This window comes from Hyperoodon ampullatus (assembly GCF_949752795.1).
Source record: "Hyperoodon ampullatus genome assembly, chromosome: 9".
In the NCBI taxonomy this organism is placed as follows: Eukaryota; Metazoa; Chordata; class Mammalia; order Artiodactyla; family Ziphiidae; genus Hyperoodon; species Hyperoodon ampullatus.
Window position 1 is genome coordinate 36,303,625 of NC_136922.1, and position 25,476 is coordinate 36,329,100.

A 25,476-nucleotide genomic window follows, 5' to 3' on the forward strand; every position below is an offset into this window, starting at 1 on the left:
TTGACCTTCTTGTGTTCCTCTTAAGGGACCTGTGATTACATTCAGCACCTACCTGATACTACATTTAGCACAATGATCTCCTCATCTTGAGCTTCTTAATTTTATCACATCTGCCCAAGGCTTTTTTGCCATTTAAGGTAACATTCATGGATTCTGGGGATTAGGATGTGTGTATATTGGGAGCCATTATTCAGCCTACCACAGTTCTTTTGCCCAAATGAGCACATCTCTTTGTAATCTCTTGTGTAAATGAGAGATTGGCTGAATGTACAGCACAAATTCAAGTTATTCTTTCAAAATCTTGTATTTTATCTTAATATCTTCTTTTAGGCTGTTAGTGTGAAAGGTGGAGTCATCCTGGTGAGGAATTGATTTTACTGTTACAGTGATTATCTTTGGTGCATCAAGTCTTCAAATTCCATTAATGGAGGGCTGTGGTTACCTGAACTTTTTCAGTGTCAGTGCCTCACCCTCAGCTTTCCATTGTCCCTGCTCACTTCTAGAAAAGTTATCAGTCTGTAGTTTATTCACTTTTTCTTACTGTTAAGGTGGTATTGCTTTAGCCTTTCTATGCCCTAAGCAACAGCAGAAGGCTCCATGGACCTTTCATTAAGAAAATCCACTCAAAATTTAGAATGCTATTTCCATAACAGCTCCATTTCATTCTACAATGAGTCACAGCCTTAGTTATCTATTGACTTTAGTCTAAATTGAAATCAAACAAATTCCACTTGGAGGACTTAACTAGTTTCATTACATAGTTGCCCTTGATGCCCTATCATTAGATTGCTTCATTTATATAACTTCCTAGTAAGAACAAAGCAAATAATTCTCCCTGGATTAAAATTAAAATTAAGCAAATAATTCTCCCTACCTTCTCAGAAATAAAATTATATTTTCTCATGTAAAATTGTATATGTAATTCAGGATAGAGACAGAGATATAGATATCCAGCTATCAGTTTTACTTTTTTTTTTTAAACTAATTTGTTTTTCACTTGTTTCATAATTTCTGTAATGTGGGTCAGTGTTCTGCATCCTGGATAAAGTTATGTTGAATAAAAATAGTATCTTGAAATACTATAACAGACTCCTTATACAGTAAGGTATACTTAATTTTAGACTGTGATACGATCAACTAGTCTTATAATTACTTTTATTACAACAAAAATTAACAAATGGCAAGGGTAAAGAGTGCAATTATAGATGATGAGGTGTCATTGAATGCTTATGGTCGGATCTGCTAGCATAATGCAGTCTGCACTAACACTGAAAAATCCTTTTGAAAAGCATTCCCATTACGTTATTAGAAATAAATTAACTTAGACACTTAATCAAGCCTGAGATTTTATGTGTGATTTGTGACCTTGATGTGTGACCTTGAGTAAGTCACTAAACCTGTCTGGACTGCTCGTTTCTCATGTGCAAACTGCAAGGGCTGAATTAAGTCATCTTTTAAGATCCCTTGTGGTGCTATGACTTGGGGTAAAGTTAGCCAATAAAATAAAAGATTATTTACTGCTTTTTTGTGCTTCTTTTACTCTTTTCTATAAATTGTGATGACTAAACTCAAGCCAGGATCCCTTAAAGCCTCCTCAGAATTGCATAATTTTGTATACTTCCCATTACATGGGTCTATTTTTTCTCAGGTTACAGTTTTCCCTAAGGAGTGTGGATTTTGGATACCCAACAGAAGTATTTACACTGCAAGCCTGCTTGAGAGTGGAAAAACATTGTTGGATTCCCTTCCTACTCTACCTTCCCCCTCCCCAGATTTCTTAGAGGTACAATGGGAAGAAGCAATTTTATTGCACTTAGTTTTTCCAAGCAAGTGAATGGAGAGTTAGATTGGAGAGCTCTGCTTATGGTCCTGAGGTTCCTTTGGGCTTTGTTGTGAATAAATAATGGCAATGTTTATAGATTTCAAAAAGATCCAAGGAACACAAAACTGCACTGCTTTCAAACTATTTCAAGAATGAGTTCTGGGTGAATGGACTTTCAGGATGAATAATGGTTTAGTCAGGGAAGCAGGAGTAAGACATGCTGAAGCTTTGATTTGGAGCTTGGAAGCACTGAGAGGCATGGAACTGGTCCAAACTGGAATGACTTGAGCATAACCTTGTAAGGTCTGAGATGGGATCAGTAAGAAAGAGTCCATATGAGGACAAGATCATCTAGACTTAGAACACAGAGAGGCGTGAGAAGTAGTCACTCAGAAGTTGTTTTTTAAGGCTTCTGAAAATTCTGCATGAGTTCACATTTTATAAAGTTCTGAGTTTCTATCTGCTCATGGTTTTATGGTATGAAAATTATTCTGTTAGATCTATTTATATAGTATGTCAACACTTTGTTATATACTTTCTGAATATAATCCCAATTTAATTTTTTGCCTTTGAGAGTTATGATATTTTTTACTAACAAAATTATAATTGTATGTGTTAGTATTTTTAAGTATTTTCCGTTTTGGTCTGTGACTTTGCTGCTATGTTTAGAAAATCCTTCGCACTTCTCTAAAATCATATAAATCTTTTACTTTATCATCTCCTACCACATTTTTTTTTAATACATTTAACTGTTCAAACTGCTTTGTAGGAATTTGGTGTGTGATGTTAGGGAAGATTAACAAATTGTCCCAATTACGTTTATTAAATAAATAGTTCTGATCTTTTCCCCATGAATTTGAAAGGTCATCTATATTATATACCAAATTCTTATATATCTTTGTGGTCCCTTATCTGTCTTGCTGCATCATTGCTTGCTTTATAATCATTTTGTTCCCCTGTATGGAAAGTTCCCTGCAAAGGTAAATTTTTCTTACCTATTATTTTTGATCAAATTTTGTTGGTGCTTCCCACAAGCATATTAATTATTTCATAGAAGCCTTAGAGTATTTTGATGTGTATATTTTAAAATCTATTCATGTGTAAAATACTCAGTTAAAACCACTTATATTATTAGTTCTGACTTGAGATAGCAACATTTAAAAGAAAAATCAAATGAAAACAAGCTTAACCATATTCAGTTTTCTTTGCTAATCTGAAAGCCCTTATTAATGAGTTTATTATTTTACTTATATGGTTTACTTCCAGCAAAAGTATGCACAAATGGCCCTAAACGTTTCTTTCCAAATTAAACAATTTACCCCTTTCTGATAACCAAAATGTGTAATAGTGTGGAACTGGTAGATGATTTCATGCAGCTGCTTTTGCAAAGCAATTATGTCACCAATGTACTTATTTACAAGCAATTACATACCACTGATAGCTTCATCCTGTTGTGTTCTTCTGACATTTCTGGTAGAATGAGGAGGCAGCTATTTTACCTGACACAGTTTGAGAGTTACAAAGAATATCTCTATGGAAAAAACATCTCCCTGTCTGATTCCTTCTCTTTTTATGTGTGTTATATTCCCTTCCTCTAGCAGAGCCCATTGATTTCTAATTACTTAGTATGAAGGAATGTACCATACAGCCATACCAATGAATGTATCATACCACTTTTCTCTTGAGAAAATAGGAAGGGATAAGAAGACAGTGGAAGTAGACAGGAGGAACAAAACTCTAAATTCATCTACTTCATCATTTTGCCTGGTGGTAAAACAGATTCAAGCTTTGCTTAAATTCCACGGTAAAACAGATTCAAGTTTTGCTTAAATTCCACAATCACCTGTATCAACTTTATACAAAACTTTCATTAGAGTTTGCATTTTTATCCCTTACTATTCTAGAATCAGGTATTTTCCTTTTCAGCTTTTGATGGGAATGTAAAATTTTCAAGCTTCCCTGGAGAAAGTGTCATGAGTGAACTATAAACTGAAAAGTAGGAGTTCTCTTATCTTTGGATATGAAATAATTGTTATTCTTTTCCTTTTCAGTTTCTTCTTTGTGGCATATGTGGAATATTGTGCGCCAAAAAAAAATCTGGACTTGTCGTAAGTTTTTGCCTTGTTTGTATTGTGCATTGAAGTGTTTGAAATGTAAGAACTCAAAAAGGGAAATGATGACTAGCCAACTTTCATATCCTGAATGTTACTCATTTAGGATAAAAAGAAGACTGAAAAATAAATCCTGGCTTTTTTCTTTTTAAAGAAAACCATCAAGATTATTATAGACTATGACAAAAGAAAGGAGAAGCTTTGATATACTCTTTAAATACATGAATCTGCAACCCTTAATGACTACTGTGGATGGCAGTCTCCACTTTTCGTTTATAGATTCCCAGACACTCACAGGAATCCTTCATTGAGCTGAAAAAGACAGAGCTTGAGTTCATGGGAAATTTAACTGTTTAGATATGGAACTGGGCCTAAAGATTACTAGCCTTGACTGTGAAGTCAATTTTGCAAAGCAGCAAAACAGCTGTGTTGTTATAGTTGTAGTTAATTCCCCAAGTTTTAAAATTTTATTTTATGACTGTGAATGCAAATATAAGCGTTCTCAGAAGTTTTATGGTACTGCTGTGGGTTTTGGGAGTTGTGGAATACACTCCCAGTTCACTCTGATATTGGCTGAAGGAGGATTTCTGTGTGCTGCAGTGTGGATTCCCTACTGTCTTTCGTGACATTTTTTGAGAGTTAGAAAGTAGGAAAAAACATGTTTATTTTTTTGAGGACAATAGGAAATATCACAGACCTTTATAAGTTGGCAAAATTAATATTGTACATGGACCCTAGAAAGTGGTCTTTGAGACTGAAAAAAGGAGAAGGGGACCAGGATACCAGGGAAGGGGAAGTATTGAAGTCATTTGTTCAACTCCTTTTTCTAATCACAATTTTCTTTGTGAGAGTACCTATTGCGACAAAAAGGATGAAGCCCCCATTGCTTTAGATATGTGAGATGAAATTTTTAAAAATTACATTAAGGGAAACCTTTGGATAAAAATTTTTTTGGAGGCTTCTAATTTGCATTTGTGATTCTCCCATCACTCTTTACTACGGTTTGCTTTCTTTCTTTCTACGCTTTTCCTCTATCAAGACTCTTCATGGCTATATAGTAACAATTTCTTGGAACATGGATGAAAGAAAAGGAAAGGAATAAAGGAGAGAAGGAACAAACGAAGGAAGGAAGGAAAGAAAGGGGGAGGGAGGGAGGGGAAGTAATGAAAAGGGAGGGAGAGGAGAGGGAGGAAGGGAGAAAGGAGGAAGGGGGAGGGGAGGGCCGGGGAGGGGAGACATCTAAGTCAGTCTGGGCTGCTGTAACAAAGTACCACAGACCGGGTGGCTTACAAACAACAGAAATTTATTTCTCACAGTTCTGGAGGCTGGAAGTCCCAGATCAGGGTGCCAGCATAGTTGGATTCTAATATGACTCTCTTCTGGGTTGCAAATTTCTGGCTGTGTTCTCACGTGGCAGAAGAGGGAAGCGGGCTCTCTAGAATCTCTTATAAAAACAGGGACCCTATTCATGAGGGCTCCACTCTCATGACCTAATTATCTCCCAAAGGTTCTGCCTCCAAATACTGTAATATTGGGGATTAGGCTTCAAATATGAATTTTGGAGGGACACAAACCTTCAGTTCATAGAAGAAGGGAAGGGAAGGGATTTTTTTAAAGGCCACTAGTGTCTTTTCTGTTTTCCTAATTCTCTTATAAGTTATAAAAAAAATTATAAGATCTAAGCTTAGAAACTACCATCCAGTTTATCCTCCTGTACCATCTGAGGTTCCCATAGATGACATTAACTGTCTAAGATTCTCTACCCTTTAATCAAATTGTGTGAAAATTTCTCCACTCCAAATATCTCTAAAGTCTAGAATCTCTAGTCTGGTAAGATTTAAAAATAGTATATAGTTATAAACTTGGTACAGATTTTAACGTTTTAATTCCTGGGTGAGAATGTTCTGTCTGCACATGTTAATGAAGTATCATGCCTTTAAGGAATTAATGGCAATTACATCATCAGGAGAGGTAGTGTTTTCCTGTAATAGTCTATTAAATTTGTTATTTATTTTATTAATTAACAGTAATTCGTTATTTGAAGGCTAGAATGTAATATCTTTCCATATTTTCTGGGAATGCGTAAACACCAAAATATATTCCCAAGAAACAGCATGTCATTTGAATATACTTTAAAAGGAAATATAACTGATTGATTCTATTTGAAATTGGGAGCTACAACTTCCCACTTGGGATGATTCGTTGATTTGGTAATTGACATTCAATGCTATATTTCATCAACCATTAGAAGATTATACTCATCCATCACTGCGTTTTCAGTTTTGGTGATAAGTACAGAAAGACGGACACAATCAGGAATGCTGAATTAAGTTAGAGAAACAAAAAAACTACCTGTAGTTCTTTCTGCCCATTGTTCTAGTTCATACATCCATGGCCTTACCCTTTGCTGGGAACTACATGCACTTAGCCTAGATGAACTGTTGTCAAGGAGGCCTTGTCTGAAACCCCTGGTTGGGCCACATTCCCCTGCTCTGTACTCCAAGGGCTACCTTTCATCCTTCTGTCTTAATATTTGCCATAATATGTTGGAACGTTGGATCTTCTCTCACACAAGGCTGCAGTGTTCTCAAGGGGAATAACTATGAGCTGTTCTTTTTTTGTAATGACAACTGCTGCCTCACTCATGGCCTAACAGATGCTAGGTGCTCATTAAGTGTTTGCTAAATTCAGCTAACTGTCAACAGAAAATAATACCTAATAAAGTAAAAGTAAATGCTAAAGTAAGTTATATAGCTGTTTGCCCTGTGGACTTATGCCAAAGGAGATCAGTCAAGTCCAGGAATGCTTTCTGAGGAAGTTAGGACTAGATTTGTGTCAGTCTTCCATCTAGGGAGCCAAGAAAGAAGCAAAATAATTTCCAGGAAATGAAAATACCATTGAAATGGGAATGAACAAGCTATACTGAGGGACAAAGGAGGTGATTAGAGTAGAGACAGTGTTCCAGAGAAAAATGGAAATAGGGTTGGGTAATTAAATTAGTATCACACTATAAAGTATCATCAAAGCTCATGGGAGAATTTAGACTAGATACAAATACAGAATAAAATTATTAAAGCTATTGGAATATTCAATTAAATTTATTAAACATGCATAGAACATTTACTGCACAAAAGGCATTGTGCTTGGTTCTGCCAGAGATCCTATGATATTTAAGTTGAATAAAAACCCCTAGCTCTATTAACAGAGACCCAGATCAAGCGAAGAGTAGGATCAAAAGCAAAGCTACATCCTGCGTTTCTCCATAACAGTCAACCAAACAGTGGTTTTGGACTATCTATTATGTGGTGTCACAGAGTAATAAAAGATTTGTAACATAAAGCACCAGTTCATAGAGTGTCCCTAAACTATCTCTTGGGAAAATAGATACTAAAACAATAAAATTCTTATAAATGAAAAAAAAATGAGTTAACTAAATTCCCTAAGCTCACAGCTAGAGAAGTACAGAGTTTTGAAGCTCATTGGAACTAATGACATTTCAGGGAGAAGACATTTAAATATTGGGGGGCGGGGGTGGGAATTAACAGTGAAACTGTAATTTGAGTCAAAAAATCTGGATTCAGTTCCTAAATTTGAGTGTTAACTGCTCATCATTCGTTTTCCAAATGTATATCACCTCTCAGAGGATAGCTTGGTGGGTTAATTGAAATTCATAGTAGCACACAATAGATATTCAATATTATTTAAATCTGAATCTACCTAGAAGATAAATTTTGCTTATTTCAGAGTTTTCATAAGATGTATCCCTGGCCTTTATATAGTCAACTATTAATTCCTGAAACACTGTGGTCTACGCCCTCTCCATTCAGTCAGAGTGCAGGGAATCTTGGTTAAAAGAGAGCTCCTGTCCTCTAAGAAGCACCAAAAGACCTTCTCTTTGTTGTAACTCAGCCATCCTTGACGTGCAGCAGGACGGTGCAGTGTGTTCCAGTCAGCTTTAACTCCCCCTCTCTTTTTCGTATCAGATGATCCTCTTTTCTGCCTGCTGCATCTGTGGACTCATTGGGGGCATCTTGAATTTTCAGTTCCTTCGGGCAGTGACAAAGAAGACCTCTTCCCTCTATCCCCTGCATCTTGCGTCCATGTCTCTTGCGTGCATTGGGATCGGGGGCTGCACCCTCTCTTCATGGCTCACTTGTCGACTAGCCAGCTATGAACAGCGGAGGATGTTCTCAGAGAGGGAGCATTCTCTGCATCACTCTCATGAAATGGCTGAGAAAGTGAGTTTTGTACCTCTACCTCTCATTGCTATCACATGAAGACTGCAGTCAAATCTAGGTGAATCAACTTGCAGCTTTAGATGAGAATTTGAGGAATTGGATTTTATAAAAATTTGGCCCTATTGGACTAAGAATAGGAATTTAAAATTATTTTTTCCCTGTAATTCTGGGCACACCTATTTTTGACATAATTTTCTCTATCTATATAAAAACACAGCTCCTAAAATAGAACTAATAAAATATTGAATGTCTTATAAATATGGATTTTTTTATGTATTGTACTGAGGAAAGACATAAACTAAAAACACCCTCAACTCAATAATATCAGTTTTAGAAATCCGATGGATTCTCCTCTCTAGCTCACCCCTTGTGCTTGTAAGTAGATGCATTTGATTATGTAAATTAGATTTTCACGCATAAAGGGGCCTTTTAATAAGGCAACAAAAAGCCCTGCCTATCAGTGCAGATATTACAATACACATAAAGCTTCATTTAATTCTCATCTAAGCTTCATGCATATTTGGGTAGCTTTGCCTGTATTTTAAATAATGTTCCTTGCATAATTGTTTCATGATACCCATTCAAACAAGAAGTTACATTTATTGCATCAAAAGACAAATGATATAGTGAGCTGTCTGTGTTTCTTCTACATTTTGCCCATATTTCTTAATTCAGCTCCTGCTACTGGATCTGTTAAGGAAAAGGTAAAACATTTGTAAAATCAACTCACTAAGATAATGGCCACATCACATTTTACTTGATATCATGGAAATAAAATTGCATAACAACAGAATAGAAGAAAGAGTAGCAAGAGTTACAACTGCATACTTCTTTATAATGTGATTTTGAGAAAAAATATTCTGTAGTTTATGTGTTTCCCTTTCATATACAATTTATACACTCAAATAAGGAGAGTAGATGCTCTTAAATTGTTCCAAGAAAGCAATTTTAAACAGATCTACATGTATCCTTCAAAAAAGAATTAATAGTACAAATAGCAGGACTGGTAATTTAAAGAAATGGATTGTTAAAAATAGGTTATCATTATATATTTGGATAATGGCTCTTTTGTACTCAGTTTTTATACTAGTGTGATTTAGGTTTCTGTATATATGCTTGTGCAATATTTATTGTATGATTGTTATATTTATATTAGAGATTGAGGGCTATTGAAATAACCGACTTGCCCAGCTGCCCGGTGGTGCCCCCGACACCAGAGTTACCTACAAGGTACGCTGATTTCTAGGGAGTTACCATGTTGTAATGTCACTGCAGGAAGCACTGCCTCTTCTAGGAAGCCATGATGTCAGCAGATCAGTCTTGACTGATGCTGTGATATTGTTCCTCAAAGTATTGCTTTTGTGAGAACTACTTTGAGGACCTGACATAAACCAACATGGCAAAGTCTTGCAGCTTGAAAGTTGGTTGAGTATTTAAAATATTCAGCCTGCCTGTAAGCATCCAAACACATTTCTGCTTGGATGATTTGTGACTCCTTTATTCTATGCTACATCATGATTCTGACTCAATATCATCATTCACAGACCAGAGTTTTGTTTTTAATAATACATGTGTCTGATAAAGGCAAACTTTGTATCGCTCTCATGCTAAAGCTGCATGAGTAGATAACTTAAGTTTGACACTAATACAGTAAAAATTCTGTATAAAAGCTTTCTTCTTATAAACCTATCTGATATGATACATTTCAAATTTATTTCCCATATTTTATATCTCTGAAAATAGTCACCATTCTTGCTTTGGTTAAAAAATATAATAAGAAATACAGGGAGTCACACAGATATTATGGCCCAATTGCAGAAAGTATATCCATTTGCAAACAGTCACAGTTGGTCCTGCCCAAATTTAAAGTATAATCTTTTGCTAACTTGGACATGCCTATCTGCAAAGAAACTGAAGATACTTGACCAGTTAAAAACTAATTTTCACTGTTTTTTCCTACCAGTGATTTTTCTGTGTCCATATTAGGGTGACTTTAGTTAAGAAAATTCTTTCTTTTTGTAAGGTTTTTAAAAACTGGATTTTTTTCTTAATCCCACAATAAAAGTTTATACCTTAATTTTTTATGATTATTTTTAAGCTACTTTTTGAATGCAAAGTTATTTTAGGAGAAGAAAAGGCATCTATGAATCTTACTTCTATAAATTCCTTAGAAAATTGTTTTTGTCGTACTAGAAGGAATAGAAATAGATGGATGAGTAAATTTTATTAAAGATCATTTTGGAGAGATCATTTCTATTTTTCTTGCCACCAGTAGTGAGTTTTTAAATAAACCTCAAATCAGGTATCTTATCAATAAACTTACCCTCAGCCCAATAACCCCAGTGTATTATCGGACCTACTTTCACAGTATATATCTAGCAGAGACAGCCTCTCAGTTATAGTGAACCATTGCCAGACCATAGAGGCAGGCTATTGGCGCCCAAAGAACTTCTCCACTTTTTGTCAGAGCTTTTACCCTAAACTGGTATGAGCTTTTAGGCCTTAGGTAATTCCTCAGCACCTCATTAGGGTAGATATAGTAGATACCCACATACAACACTACCCTTATGGCCTGGAAGGAGCAAGGCACTTTGCATGGAGAGATGGGTCTTGATGTGAGAAGAGGAAGAGTCTTCTCTGCATATTGTCTTCTTCCTCAGCATTTTCTTGACTGTAGCTCTACCCCGTGTTCTAAAAGACACCAACGTTTTCAAAAGCAAAGTTCCAAAATCAGACCAATTCCTACCTTCCAGTCCCTCACTGATTCTCCTAAGCAACTTTCAAAACCACCAAATCCAAGAAGTAAGCATCTGTATTTTACTCCATCTCCTATACTGAGTTTTCAAAGAGAAGATACTAAAAATGAGGTATGTGATATCTTTTCATTTCTGAAATAAAGATTTGGAAGAATTTCTAAAGTTTACAGAAGCAAACACATTACTTTTTACTTTTAGTTCACCCAAACAGAAATTAGATATACCTGATAGGCTGAAGATCACTGAGAAAATAATTTATTTCAATTGGAGTCCTCTTTACAGCTCTTTTGCAAATAGGCTTGTTCAAGTGTGGAAAGATGTTTTCATCTATTTTTAGATAGTTTTGCCTAAATATTATTTATAATATGGTGCACTAACCATTATAAATGTGAATGGGCCTCACATGTCCTCATTACCTTTTATTGTGTAGGGAAGAGTTTAACGTTTAACAAAACATGATTTCAAAGCTTCTGAATTTTTCTTAAATTAACGTATTTTCTAAAATTGCAAGTGAAACTTTTTATGTAAGTTCATTCTTGATATCGAAATTTCTGTTGCCTTCCCATGTAGTTTTCCTTATTAACTACTTAGTAATTGATCTCTTAAAAAACATGTTAAGAGCTTTTTTTTAATTTTTATTTTTTAAATTTATTTTTTGTGTGTGTTGTTTTTTTTAACATCTTTATTGGAGTATAATTTCTTTACAATGGTGTGTTAGTTTCAGCTTTTACAGTTTGTTTTTTACTGTATGAGTGAAGTGTCATGAAAAGCAATCTATCCTACTATGAATTATTAGTGATCTTCAGTTACAGATAGGCAGTCCCCTGGTGGAATTTTTCAGTTCTCCATGAAAAGCCCACACATTTTTCTATAGAGCAAAGGTAACCCCTAGAATCTGTTGGCATTTTGTTGACATGCTCAACAGAGGAACCTATACATTGAAAAAACTTGAGTATTTAACCATCTTCTTTCTAGGTGAGGTCTTTCCAAAACAGAGTTGAGGGCCAAGAGGGGAGACTAAGGGGGCTGGGGAGAGATTGAACTGTTGCTGTGGGTAGAAGACTTTGGTCTAACAGACTGTCACTTCAGTGTTTCATGGGTTCCAAGATGCCATGAAATTTCATTTCCTCAAATTTAGCAACAACACTAATCCTTGTCCTCCCCCAAAAGTCAGCAAGTTTTTCAATGGCTTGAAATTTCTGTTTTGTAAACCCATTAATCAAATTAATGTCTTACTCTGAAAGTGAATTTTAATTAATTCATGTTATTTTCCTAACAGGAAATGACAGACAACATGAGCAATGGAGGACCACAGCTGATATTTAATGGAAGAGTATAATCAATATTTTAAAGAACTGAACATTTTTTAAGATTTTCATGAGACAAAGAAATACCAAAGGACTAGGAGATAAGTTAAAACAGTTCTTGCATTTGCTGTTATCTCTCCTGAGTACTTACTAAAATTATTCTTCCTCAATTTTGCCTCACTTTACTTCTTCAGCTTTTTTTTTTTACTGGTGAAAAACTTTCCAGAAATGTTCTAGTACAGTAATTTCAACCAACTTTCCAGATTGTTCTAAAAAAGACTTTTCAGGGGAAAAAAAGGAATAGATAAAATAGAAAGATTCATATTCTACACAAACACTATTTGACTAGCATGAGTGTTAGATTTGTAATGACATTTCATATAAGTAATTAAAAAGTGCAAATATCAAGAAATAACAATAATTTATTGATGTCTTTGTTCTGAAAGACGATGGCTTCAAAGAATGCCACAATTTAAAACCTCAGCAATGCCTTGTTATAAAAACATTGTAATTATTTTCAATTTGTGAATGAACTATATTTCATAATTTATTTGTAAATTACAAAACACAACCTAAAACATAAAAAAGAGGTTTTTTTAGAGAGACAATATTAATCTGTATGATATTTTTGCATTTTTCCACAGAGCGAAAAGTTATAAATGAATATGTTTTGATTATACTGTGTAGATTGATGGGCATGTTCATGAATGAGCCTAAGAATAAAATAAAGTATGTGTGTGTGTGTGTATGTGTGTGTGTATATATACTGTAAATATAGAAAATATATATAGGACATATTTATAGCATTCATGAATGTAAGTAAGTAGTAGAAAGGAAATTGTGGTGTTGTGGGGATATTGTCAAGATTCTGTTCCCACAGAAATGGGAAAGCAGTTGTCCAAGGCTTTTCTATGCCCACAAAGTCACATTTAATTTCTACTAAATTTTTTCAGTTTTATTTCTTTATTATGTCTGCTGTGTGTAAATATCATTGTGGCTGATATTATGGAGTTAAGTGATCTGAACAGTGTAGTATCAAGATAGATTGCTTAATTATTTGGCCATTTTACTATTATTATGATATTTATGTAAGAACAATGATTAATATTGATTTATAAGCATAACAACTTTAATTCAAATACTTTCACATTTATAAATATAGACAGAATGACTTGCAATTATTCATGTTATTTATATTTCAAACACTTTACAGCCCAATTAAATTATATAAAAGGACAGATGATGTAAGCCCAAAAGATGCAGGTACAATTAGCTTTGTTAGAATTTAATTTAGGTTTTTTGGTTTTGTTTTACAATTCACATGGAAAAATACAGACCATTTTTTAAGAATGCCTATATCCAAAGAACCTGAAAGAGTTCTCTGTAGAAGAAATTAAAAGATAGGCTTATATTTACACAGCTGAATTCAACCCTCTCTTCCATAACGGAATGTTAAAATAGTAACCTATGACACTACATATAGGCGAGAAAATAGCTTGGTCTTTGAAAATATTTATGAGAATATAACTTGTGGCAACAGATAAAGAAAGTATATATTTTAAAATATATAACTCTCATTGTATTGTACACTTTTATTATTCCCCAAAGCTAATCAGTTTTCAAGTCATTTTTTATGAGTTACTTACTGAACGATAGGTAAATTAACACCTTTAACATCCAGTATGAAAACATGTTATAATTTAGAAGCAAAATATAGGTTTTAGTTGTGCTAACAAAATAAAAATAATGCCAGTTAATGGAAATCTGAAGGTCTTTTAATTTTATAACAACTTGATCATCACCTACCCTATTTAAATCAGCTTATAAAAAATCTGGTTGTGTATGTTCAAAAGAAATGACGGGACTGTTGTTGTCTGGTGTAGTTTTTTAAGTCTCCCAACTCGTATGAATAACTTCACTAGCCAGCAGATTTACAGAAGCGGCCCACAAATGCAGCCTCAAATAATGAATCAACTTCATTTCTGTTTATTTGATGCCATAAAGAGGCATGATCTTTGTCACTGAAAATCTATACTATATAATGCAGGTATTTTGTGTGTATATGGTTCTACTGATTTTATGCAAGGATGTAGTTTTGTACTGAAAGAATAACCACTGACTCTAATTTTAGGTGGCATTTCTTTGTAGACATGTTTGTACAATACAGGGTTATAATACATCAGTAAGATGTTTTAATTTCTTTTGAAATGATATATGAAATCACCCATTAAAGGACAAAAGTAGGCATATCACTGCTTAGACATAGAGTTAAGAAGAGATGCCATCATCACAATTATTCCAGTAGTCTACAGTGTATTTAACCAAGTATAGATATGTCTTTAATATAATTATTTTAACTCAGTAGTTTCAGGACTCAGTTATTTAGAGTGATTTATTTGGGATGTGTAGTGATTCTTTTTGAGATAAGTAGGGGAAGTTAGGAAGACATTGTTCAAGTACTTAAAAATTTAATTTTCATAAAACATTGAACTATGAACTAGAATATTTTAAGTGACCACATTACAGTTTTAGCATGAGCCCACACTTGGGAAAAAGTAATGTGATACTAAATTAGAAAAAAATATGTGAAACTAATGTGGTGATGTGCTGTAGAGACTAGCTACAGAAAGGTACAGTAATTATAAGCATAAAACAATAAAAGTGGACTCTGCCTGAAAAATTTTCAACATGTGTGTGTGTCTCTACACATACATATATATGAGTTGCTTAGAAGTGGGACATAGTATGATGACTCTATTGGTATGTCTATATAATAAATGGTGTGTTTTGAAACTACATATGGTGTGAGCTTTCTTTCCATCACGATACAAAAAATAATTTCCCCGATAACTTGAATAGATGTGCAGTTCTGAGATTGGCAGGGGACAGGATGCTGTGAATGAGGAGAAGACATGGGATTAAGAAAGGGCATTTAATCTTTCCTGTTTGAGCAAATGAGAAAGATTAAAGTACACTTTAATGTAGACAGGAAGTGGTTGAAGATACAGGATAAAATGAGCATGATAAAAGAAGGTGAGATCCCTAAGGAGGCAGGAGGAAATAGGATAGAGATCATAGGAGACAGAATTAACTAGAGATAGGAGATCTCACAAATGAAATCTTTACTTGAAATATTTAGAGAACTCCGCTGACCTATTTGGATTTGTCAGATTGGTTGCTACTGGCATTTAGGGTGGACAGTAATTCATTGTGCAGACTGTACTATGCATTTCAGGCCATTAAGCATCTCTGGCCCCCACCCACTAAATGCCAGGAGGACATTTCAGTTGTGACAATAAAATCTATCCAACAAATTTGCACTTATATCTTTGGTAGGGAAGTTTTGCCCCCTAATTTAGAACCACTGAGGAAAACCCTTGAACATGATCCAGAGCAACCAATGTTAGGGCTACCCACAAGTGTAAATGTGAATTGCTCAGGGTCATAAATTCACTGTTCTAAGATCTATTATATAATCTGATACAGTAGTCACAATCCTATCCACATGTGATTATTTAAATTTAAATATAAATTAATTAAAACAAAATCAAATATTCAGTTTCTCAGTTGAGCTAGTCACGGTCCAAGTGCTGAACAGCCACATGTGGACAACAGTTATAGAATATTTTTCATCATCTCAGAAAGTCCTATTGGACAATGCTAGTCAAAAGCACATCGAAGAGAATGGTTCCTCACCCTCAGTACTTATAAAACTTCTTCCACAGTCAGCCAATTATCATTATAACAACGTGTGAAAAGAGTTGGTAGACACTCCATGGAATTCGAAGTTGATGAACCAGTTAAATCCAAGGACTGAACAAAACTAGCAAAAATACAGTGTAGGTCAGACACGTAGTAAATTTAAGTTGCTTTAGAGATTTCATGTTTAAAAACAAAATCTGTTCATGCAAAAATTCCACTAAATTATTAAATATTTTATGTTTGACAGGTAAAGTGAGATGTATAACTCCTACTTTCGAAGAAATCTATTCAGCTTATCACCACGTGTCAATGGAAAATTCTGCATTTCTTGGGCTTGAGAAGGTGAGAACGGTATACTGCCCTCTACTTTTTTCATTGACTTAGCTTGAAAGTGGCATGTTTAGAACTACATTTTCAAAAATTATTTAACAAATACATTTCAGAAACTTAGAGCATCTTAAGTACCATTTGGTTAGAACACCATTTCTAAATAAAGTTTCAGAACTTGGCATCACTTCACTCTTTTCTCCCTTAAATCATTTTTCTGGAAACATATGTAATATTTCTTACTCAAAGTGTATGACAGCCAAGAAATGCAATTATTCCAAGTCCATAAATCACACGTCATCAGTTACTCACAGCAGAGGAAACCAATTCAGAAATTGCTGGAATGTGGATGCCTAGTAAAGTTATACAAAAGTATTTTTTAAAACTCTTTTTGTCAGGAAAATGACCTACTGAATACAAAATATTTTACTAGGAATGTATTTCCCAAGAAATATATTGTGAAAAGTCAAATTCTAGATCTAAAAAAATTTATTTCACTAATTTAACAGTTCAGTATTATCTACATCAATTAACTATAGGCAGATCTAGGAACATCTTCACTTTCCTTCACATTAGCTAAAGACTACTGATTTCAAAGCTTTTCCTGCCTTAACATCCAAAGGCTGTGCTTCTTTAGCCACACAAGGCATCGCAAGCCTAACCCCCAAAGCCAAAATGTACTGTGTTACTGAAAATTGCTAGAGAGACTCTAGGAGCTTCACAGAAAAACCTAAAATCTTGTCAAATTTGCATTGTCTTTTATTGACTACAGTGATCGCTCCTTGTTATTAATCAATCAGGATATTGGTCCCCACCTACTCACTAAGGCAGGGGACCTCAAACGTCATTCCACAACCTCTGGGGGCTCTCCAAGTTTACTGCCCAGGCAAGAAAGCCACAGCCCTTTGCGGGTGGCTATACAAGCCAACACTGTCCTTCACTCTGTCCCTTACTGTGAATCAGCAAGGAAAGAGGTAACACTCAGCCTTATTCACATAAATGGACTTGAAGGGCCCTATGCTGCTAGATGTCCACTGCCCCATTACTATCCCCAGAGTCTTTCAAGATTTGGACATATCTGTCTTTTCTGTCTTCTAAGTGTATTAATACTTTTACATCAATATCTAAGCAAAATACAATAAAGGCTCTGTGTCCTTTATAATAAAACAAATTGCAGGAAAGAATATCAAGTTTTCAAGTCATGATAGAGAAGCAATATCAGCCTATTGCCATCTGTCAGCAAAACCTGTGGTGGTGCAGCAGGTAAAAGACAACCATTTATTAAGTGCTATTATAATGTACGTTGTCTATAAATGTGACTCTTCCTCTATCTTTTTTTTTTTTTTTTTTTTTTTGCGGTACGCGGGCCTCACTATTTTGGCCTCTCCCGTTGCAGAGCACAGGCTCCGGACGCGCAGGCTCAGCGGCCATGGCTCACGGGCCCAGCCGCTCCGCGGCATGTGGGATCTTCCCGGACCAGGGCACGAACCCATGTCCCCTGCATCGGCAGGCGGACTCTCAACCACTGCGCCACCAGGGAAGCCCCTCTATCATATTAATAGCATTTATTTTATTTGAAAGAAAGAAAAGGTGGCAAGACATCAGTATTTCACCCGAAAGGTGAGGTCATTTCTGGCTGTAACCGTGACTCTTAAAGTCATTCAACCAAATCATGCAACTTATATACACTTAGGTCTAAAACACAAACCACAACTCCACTGCCGATGAAGCACTCCCCTTGACTTGTTCTGCTTCTTCTGATTTCAGATCCAAAATCTGCTCTGTGGTGCTACCTTGATTTTGGTTTCTGGCCCCTGAACTTGAACCTGCGACTTTATCTCTCTGGTTGTCAGTCTTTGACTGCCACAGCCACGTGCTTCACTCTAAGCAAACAGGACTTCAGCAATATTAGTTACCTGGCAAACAGGCATGTGCTCAAATTGAAAACAGGAATTCAAAGGAAGGATCTCAGGTGACCAAAGGGAAAGCTTGAGCTCTCTATACCTTGAATATAAAAAGGCTGAAAAATCTAGGTGGTCATTGGAGACAGCCAGGGAGCTGTAAGTCAGAAAACAAGGCAAGATCATTTTTCCTTTTTTGCTTTCTTTTTTAAAATTGGGGTATAATTGCTTTACAATGTTGTGTTAGTTTCTGCTGTACAGCAGAGTGAGTCAGCTACAGGTATACATATATCCCCTCCCTCTTGGACCTCCCTCCCACCCCACCCCCATCCCATCCATCGAGGTCACCACAGAGCACCAAGCTGAGCTCCCTGCACTATACAGCAGGTTCCCACCAGCTATCTGTTTTACACATGGCGGTGCACATATGTCAGTCCCAATCTCCCAATTCATCCTTTCCCCCGTCCACCGCCCCCCGCCACCGTGTCCACATGTCCGTTCTCTGCATCTGTGTCTCTGTTCCTGCCCTGCAAATAGGTTCATCTGTACTATTTTTCTAGATTCCACATATATGTGTTAATATAGAATATTTATTTTGCTCTTTCTGACCTCACTCTGTATGACAGACTCTAGGTCCATCCACGTCTCTACAAATGACCCAATTTCATTCCTTTTATGCTTGAGTAATATTCCACTGTACCTATGTACTACAGCTTCTCTGTCCATTCATCTGTCGATGGACATTTAGGTTGCTTCCATGTCCTGGCTATTGTAAATAGTGCTTCAATGAACATTAGGGTGCATGTGTCTTTGGGCTTCATAAGAGGATTGGACCAGTAAGCTATAAAGAAAACTAATTTTATAATGAACAAAATTCTGCTTTTATATGTTAGATCTGTTCATTTCTTGTAGTGTCTGTCTTTTTCTTCTTTTAAATCTCTAGTTTAGCCTACTCACCTGCACCAAAAAACATCAGATGAAGAGGTTTTATTCAAGCAGAGATAACACTGTCAGTAAGTATCATTCTAAAGCTGATACGGTGCATGACAACAGGAATCACACCAAGAAATGTCACGGGAAAGTGAGATACAAGGGGATAGAGTTGCTTTCATTTAGTCATTGGTCCTCCTTACCCAGAAATACCCATTTCAGTGTGAATTTCGGAGTTCCAGAGTTTTATTTGACTGACAAATGTGCCTTCTATGTAGTGTCTTCCCTTGTAAATTCTGCACACTGTTGCATTCTTTCACAAGTGAGAAAGTCCGTTTTGCCACTGGATAAAGATAAATTCATTATTGCAATCATTTCCGAAGCATAAAAGTATTAAGAGCATCTTGTAGCCATAAGAGGAAGTGGAGAATATGATCCATTAGTATGCATTCTGTATAATTACTTGAGAGTAAATTCTAGGTCAAAATGCACCATGTCTAAACTCCATGTTTATCTGCTTTCCACTCTCAAACTTTCCATACCACATTCTTTGGAATATATTTAATGTCAAAGATCTGCGAGTTCACACCTACACGAACTCTGCAGCCAGCAAGTGGTTTATTAAACTACAGCTTTAAAGTAATATTCAAAAATAGAAAAGGAAACAGTGTTCTCTTTTTGTTTTGCAGTGAGCTAAAGACAGATGGAAGTAGATGAGAATTTCCATAGACACCCCTGCAAGCACCATGTTTAATTTTATTGGCCAGATTCCTCGGATTTGAAAACCTTGTAAGAGGGGTGTTGAAACTATGTTGCAGGGACATCTAGTTGAGAAGAATATAGGGCCTTAGGAAAAATACTGGCCCTAGTTTTCATCAAAGGACAGGAAGTTATATAAAGATGGCACCAAATCCTCAGAAAGTAACCCAACCCTTCTGATACCTTCTTAACCTCTTTCCAGCCATCACCAGTGCATACAGCTACACGTGTACAGCCACATACACGAACACACACCCCAAATGAAATTTATTATTTAAGCCAATCCTTTTCACCTAGAATCTTGCATCCAAAAGGGCTATGAAGTTGCCTTCCTGGTAATGACTGATAGATACCTAGGTAGATACTTACAACCTCAGGTGGGTGAAGCTAAACCATTGATATGATTTTATGATTTTATCTAAGTCCATATTTTAAAGTTCAGGTTTAAACAAATACACACACACATGTATATATACATGTAGAGAGAGAGAGAATTCTAACACACACATTCCTAGATAATAGAACATCTGAACTATGGCCAGGAGATAAAATCTAAGCATAAAGATCAGGATGTTTCAACACTATTATATCTGGTTACCACGGAAGTTAGACACAAATAATTACCTATCTAGGGAGTGAAAATACAATGAATACTTAAGATTTTTGCCCTTGTTATTACCCTCATAAGCACCTAATGTGATTTACCAATAGTCTATTTATTAAAACTGTGTGAAAACTGTATTTGTATATTAAAGATGAGAAAAAAGTTTGCCTCTATACTGAAGAAGTTGAGTAAACACTGAATCTTCATGGGAACTGTCAATTTATGTATCCTTTGAGAAATTTTGAATTAATAAAAATATTCAAATAGTAAGATAATTGAAGCATAGTAGTGTTTCAGATAAAATTATCACATTAGATAAACAATTTTTGTACACCTTCTCTTTTTTACAAATGAAAGTGTGTCCGGGTGTATTTGTTGTTAATTTAAAATGGCTGTGCCTCTTATTTCAGTGACAGAAGAATTGCAGGAGGATTTGGCTATGCCTTAGAGAAAACAGAACATATATGTGTGTTAATACAATAAGAATAACACATGTTTTGTAAAGGACTGTTTTCTTTCATGAAGATTGTTCTCTACTCCTTGAAAATAATCCTATTTTGACTTAGTTTGAATTTGTTTCAATAGATAGGTTGTAATGCAAAATTTACCATAATGTTTTCCCTTTCAATATAATGCAAAGGGGAAAGTAAACTGAAATAATTCTTTCAGTATAAGAAATGCATGGAAATTATGTAATGGCTTCTACCCTTCTGAGTCAATGTAAATTGGGTACTATTTTACGTTCCTTATTTTACAGACTTTATTGTGTTTGAACACTAAACCATATGAAAGAAGTAATTAACTACATTGTTGATTATCACTATTTACATCAGCTATACCTGAACAGAAATCATAAATTCAGAACCTCTCTTCTGTATTTCAAGCCTCTTTACAGCCCCTGGTTCTCAAACTTCAGTGGGTATTTTAATCACCTAGAGCACTTGGTAAAATGTATTGCTGGGCTCCATCCCAGAGGTGTAATTTAGTAAGCCTGAGTGGGGCCTAAGAATCTGCATTGCTAACTACTTCCCAGGTGATGCAGCTGTTGCTGGTCCAGGGACCTGACTTTGAGGACCACCAATAAAATATAACCTCATTAAAGCAGTCAGGTCTTAACTTATAGACAGATACATTTGAATAATTTCATTTTTATGTATTTTCAGCAATAGCTATAGCTTGCAAAATATAAAATCTATTACATCCAATAAAATGTAATATAGTGTGCTTTACTATTTCTTTTTCTTCAGTGCAAGCACAGTGTACATCTGTTAGTTCAACAATCTAAGAAGCCAGTAGAAAGGGCTTTCAGAGTCAAAACTTGATCCTATGTCCTTTATTGAAGGATTATAGGTAAAAAAAAAAAAAAAAAAATACAGCTGTCAGTAAATAGTTGCCTTGGTTTTTGCCATTCCTACAGTACTTTGGGCTAAAGCAAAACTTTATAAAGCTCATGTTTGCCATCTGCTGACACATTTGTGAATTACAAGTAGTCTGCATGGTTGGTATATATTGTGTTCAGATTTTTGTGTTGTTTCTTCATTTCCAAAACCCATTAGGTAAATTTTATACATGTATTTTCCCCAAAAGCACTGTATTTCACAATTTATTGAACAACTAAAATACAACTGTTTCCCAAACTGAACACATTTATTTCAAACAGCTAGTTTGTATTGAAGCTATTTTAATTTTTCCTACTGACAAATGAAATTGCAAATTTCTCAGTAGGAAATTGTAAAATCTTCAATAACGGGAATCCTTTTGCTGATTTTCTGATTTTTTTATTTTTAGTATAAAACAATGCACACTCAATATAATAATATATGAAAATTTGCTCAAAGGGAAAAAAGCCATAAAACAACCCACCCTCAAGAGATAACTAATATTAACACATGGTATTTATATATCCATATTCTTTTCTAGTCACATAAGTGTGCATATTTCCTGGAAAAATCAAAGCATACAGCTCAAATTACTTTGTAATTTATTTTGGCCAAACCACCAATTATTGCATATTTATATGGCTCCAGGGATTCTTTGATTGAAAGAAATAGAAACAGACTAACGTAATACAGTGTATGTGTGTGCATGTTGGGGAGGGAAGGATCAGTGGTTAAAAAAAAGTATAGCAAGTTAAAGGAACACTTTTCTCTCTTTCTTTGGGGTCAGTGGACATGAGGTCAAAGTCATTTCTAACCTCTCTTCTTGAAAAAAGGGGGATTTTCCTAGCACAGACTTGCCTTTGGCTTGACAGGGCTTTTCATGAGACAGGGACCATCATTGCCTGACTTCCTATTACACTTTGATCAACTTTTAGAGAAAAAGAAAATGGTGCAGACTGAATATAGGTCACAATGAAATAAACTTTGTGTATGTGTGTGGGATGGAAGATAGGTAGGAGGGATCTCATTGTACTTCTGTTTTCTTCTTCCCTGGAGTGGTAGGTGGAATAGGTTAATTTGGGAAAGTCACTCCATAATGTTGAACATTTACACACAGGCAGAATCACCCTTTCACTCTTTGAAATCATGCAGTGTGAAGAGTGGCTAACAATCAAACCAGATTTAAAAGATTAAAAAGTAGAAAACAATTCTCAAAATCAAACAAGCAAATTGCCTTTGAACACCCAAAGAGTTACGTTACAAAACTACTTCATATTTTAAATTTGTGTATAATCATTACTGGAGTAATTGATTTCAGGTAAGTTTTGTTTTGACTGAATTGTCCTGATGTCCAGCTTGTTTTTTACTAAATTGTGTTTGGACAAATTGTTTTCATTCATGTTTTATCATCTGCAGACAGCCTAGATGCATCTTGACTCCAAGGAGAGGTTTCGATTTAATTGGTGTGGAGTGCCCTCTAGGCATCAGGAGAAGTTAAAGCTCTTCAGGGGATTTTGATGTTCAGCCAAGGTTGAGAACACTGAACAAAGGGGTCCAGCACAGGACGGCTGCAGGGCTTTGCAACAAAATCAAGGTAAAGTCTGTTACATTTCCCATTTATGGACTTAACGTGTTCACCATTGGGCTTTGGGAGCGGTTTCTTCCAATTCTCATCTCTTGCTAAATTTGACGGCAATTAAAGAATACTAAAGAAGATGCTTTTTACTTACCTTATTTGAACCTTTTATCATCTCTGTAGTAGGCAGGGCAAGTATTATTATCCCTGTTTTACAAGTGGAAAACAGGTATAGAGAGAGTTTTTTCACAGTACCTAGGGGACGTGGGAGGGTGTCAGTACTCATACCACTAATTGATATACATTTCTCTTGGCAGTTATGCAGTCTAATACATGTTACATGTTTATGTCTAGATCCTACTTCCTAACTTAGACTGTAAGCTCTTTATCACCTGTTATTTTATTCATTCATTTAAGATGCATTGTGTTGACAAAAAAATTAATCAATTGTCGATCTAAGAAAGAAATGGAAATTTTTATTCGAGCCAACCTGAGGTTTATAACCTGGGAGATGGCCTTTCAGAAAGCTTTGAGAACTGTTCTGCCCGTTAGATGGCAAAGCACACTTACACAAGTTTTTGAGACAAAAGATTATACATCAAATGAGGCATCAACAGATTATACAATCCAGATATGCACTTAACGAAGTGAGTAGTGGTCATCATGACCCCTTACAGGATGAAGAAGGAAGGTTATCTCCTAAGGAGGTCTTGTTACTGCAGATGCACAATACACACTAACGGGGAGGGAGGAGGCCCAAATCGGCAGAGAAGATGCTTACATTTAAATTTTTCTTGTCTTGCCATAAAATGTGAATTTTATTTCATCTTTATTTTATTTTTGAGTCATATGGGGGTTGCAGTGGTGAACTAGACTGATATCATTGTCCCAGCCTTAGTGACCCTGGAGTTTAGGTAAGGAAGGGGGGGAGGGGAGACAAACAGGCAATTAACATAAAATTAATATAAAACCAGTGTTTGATGGTGGTAATTTACAAAGATGGGGGGAACTACCTTATCATTAGGTGGGGAAGAGAAGTAGGGTGGTAGTAAACTACTCAGAGGAAAAGCGTATAAATCTGAGCTAAAATTTGACACAGGAGTAGAATTTTCCCATGTGAGAGAAGCTGCCCTATTCCCAGATAGAAGGAATAGCATAAGACTGAAGAGAAAGGGAGAGGAAGATTGGGGGGGGGGAGGGAGGGGAGGGGAGAGGGAGTGGGGAGGAGCAGAAGGTGGGCTGCGTGGCTCCCCGAGCATGCTGGGGCTAGCAGCTAGTGTAAAGTGAGAAGTGGTAAATGAAAATACTGGGCGCTAATTATAAAATGGTTTGGTAATTTAAGAGCCGGATTAAGGAGTCTGTGTCGTCCTGAGGGAAATGGGGTGCCGGTGTGAGGCTTTAAACAGGGCAAGCTCATGGAGATCTGGCTGCTCCAGAGTATACTCTTCACCATAAAACTAAGCTTCCACAGGCAATTCTGAAGTTTCGGATGCAAGGACGGAAAGAAATGTCTGAACAGAGTGATGTTTTGGCTTTGGGTCCCACAGGCCTTGGGGCTGATGTGATGTTTGGGGGTACAAGAGAGGCCCTTGGGATGACAGACTGAGCCATTTGGAAAGTGGTGGTACGATTTCCTGAATTAGTGGTACAGAATGAGAAGAGAAGCCGGGCTGGAGAGGGATGATGGTTTCGTTTTCAGAAGTGTTGCATCTGAGGCATCTGGGCTGTTTTTTACGATTGGGTTCTCTGCACAAAATATATTCCATAAATATTTTAAAATTTATTTATTGTATCGTCCAAGCTTGTAAACCTACCAAACCACCTTACTACTGGATATGATCAAAGTGTGAACCCCGAATAAATCTACATTCTAAATCCAGTGAGGACGTAGCGAAAATACAGGTTTGCGCTCTCTTAAGCGACGGGGTGATGGTTGGCCTTTGAGCATGCTCAATGCTTAACCACAGGCTCCTAGCTCCACAGGCGTCCAAGTGCGAAAAAGCGGTTGCCCCCTGCTGGTCAGAACTGAGTACTTCAGCGCCAGGAGAGGAAATTTCCTAGGGG

At 36.0% G+C, this 25,476-nt stretch overlaps 1 protein-coding gene across 2 annotated transcripts in view; it reads left to right on the forward strand.

The window, feature by feature from the left end:
• TMEM196 (transmembrane protein 196) overlaps positions 1-12,266 on the forward strand; it is a gene marked incomplete at both ends in the record, with an annotated part of 51,138 nt that extends 38,872 nt beyond the window's left edge. For both annotated transcript variants that reach the window (XM_079711682.1, XM_079711683.1), the window contains 3 exons: positions 3,874-3,930; positions 7,917-8,171; positions 12,207-12,266. In XM_079711682.1, the coding sequence (XP_079567808.1) occupies positions 3,874-3,930; positions 7,917-8,171; positions 12,207-12,266 (372 nt within the window). The remainder of the gene's footprint in view (positions 1-3,873; positions 3,931-7,916; positions 8,172-12,206) is intronic.
• Between the last annotated feature and the right edge of the window lie 13,210 nt (positions 12,267-25,476).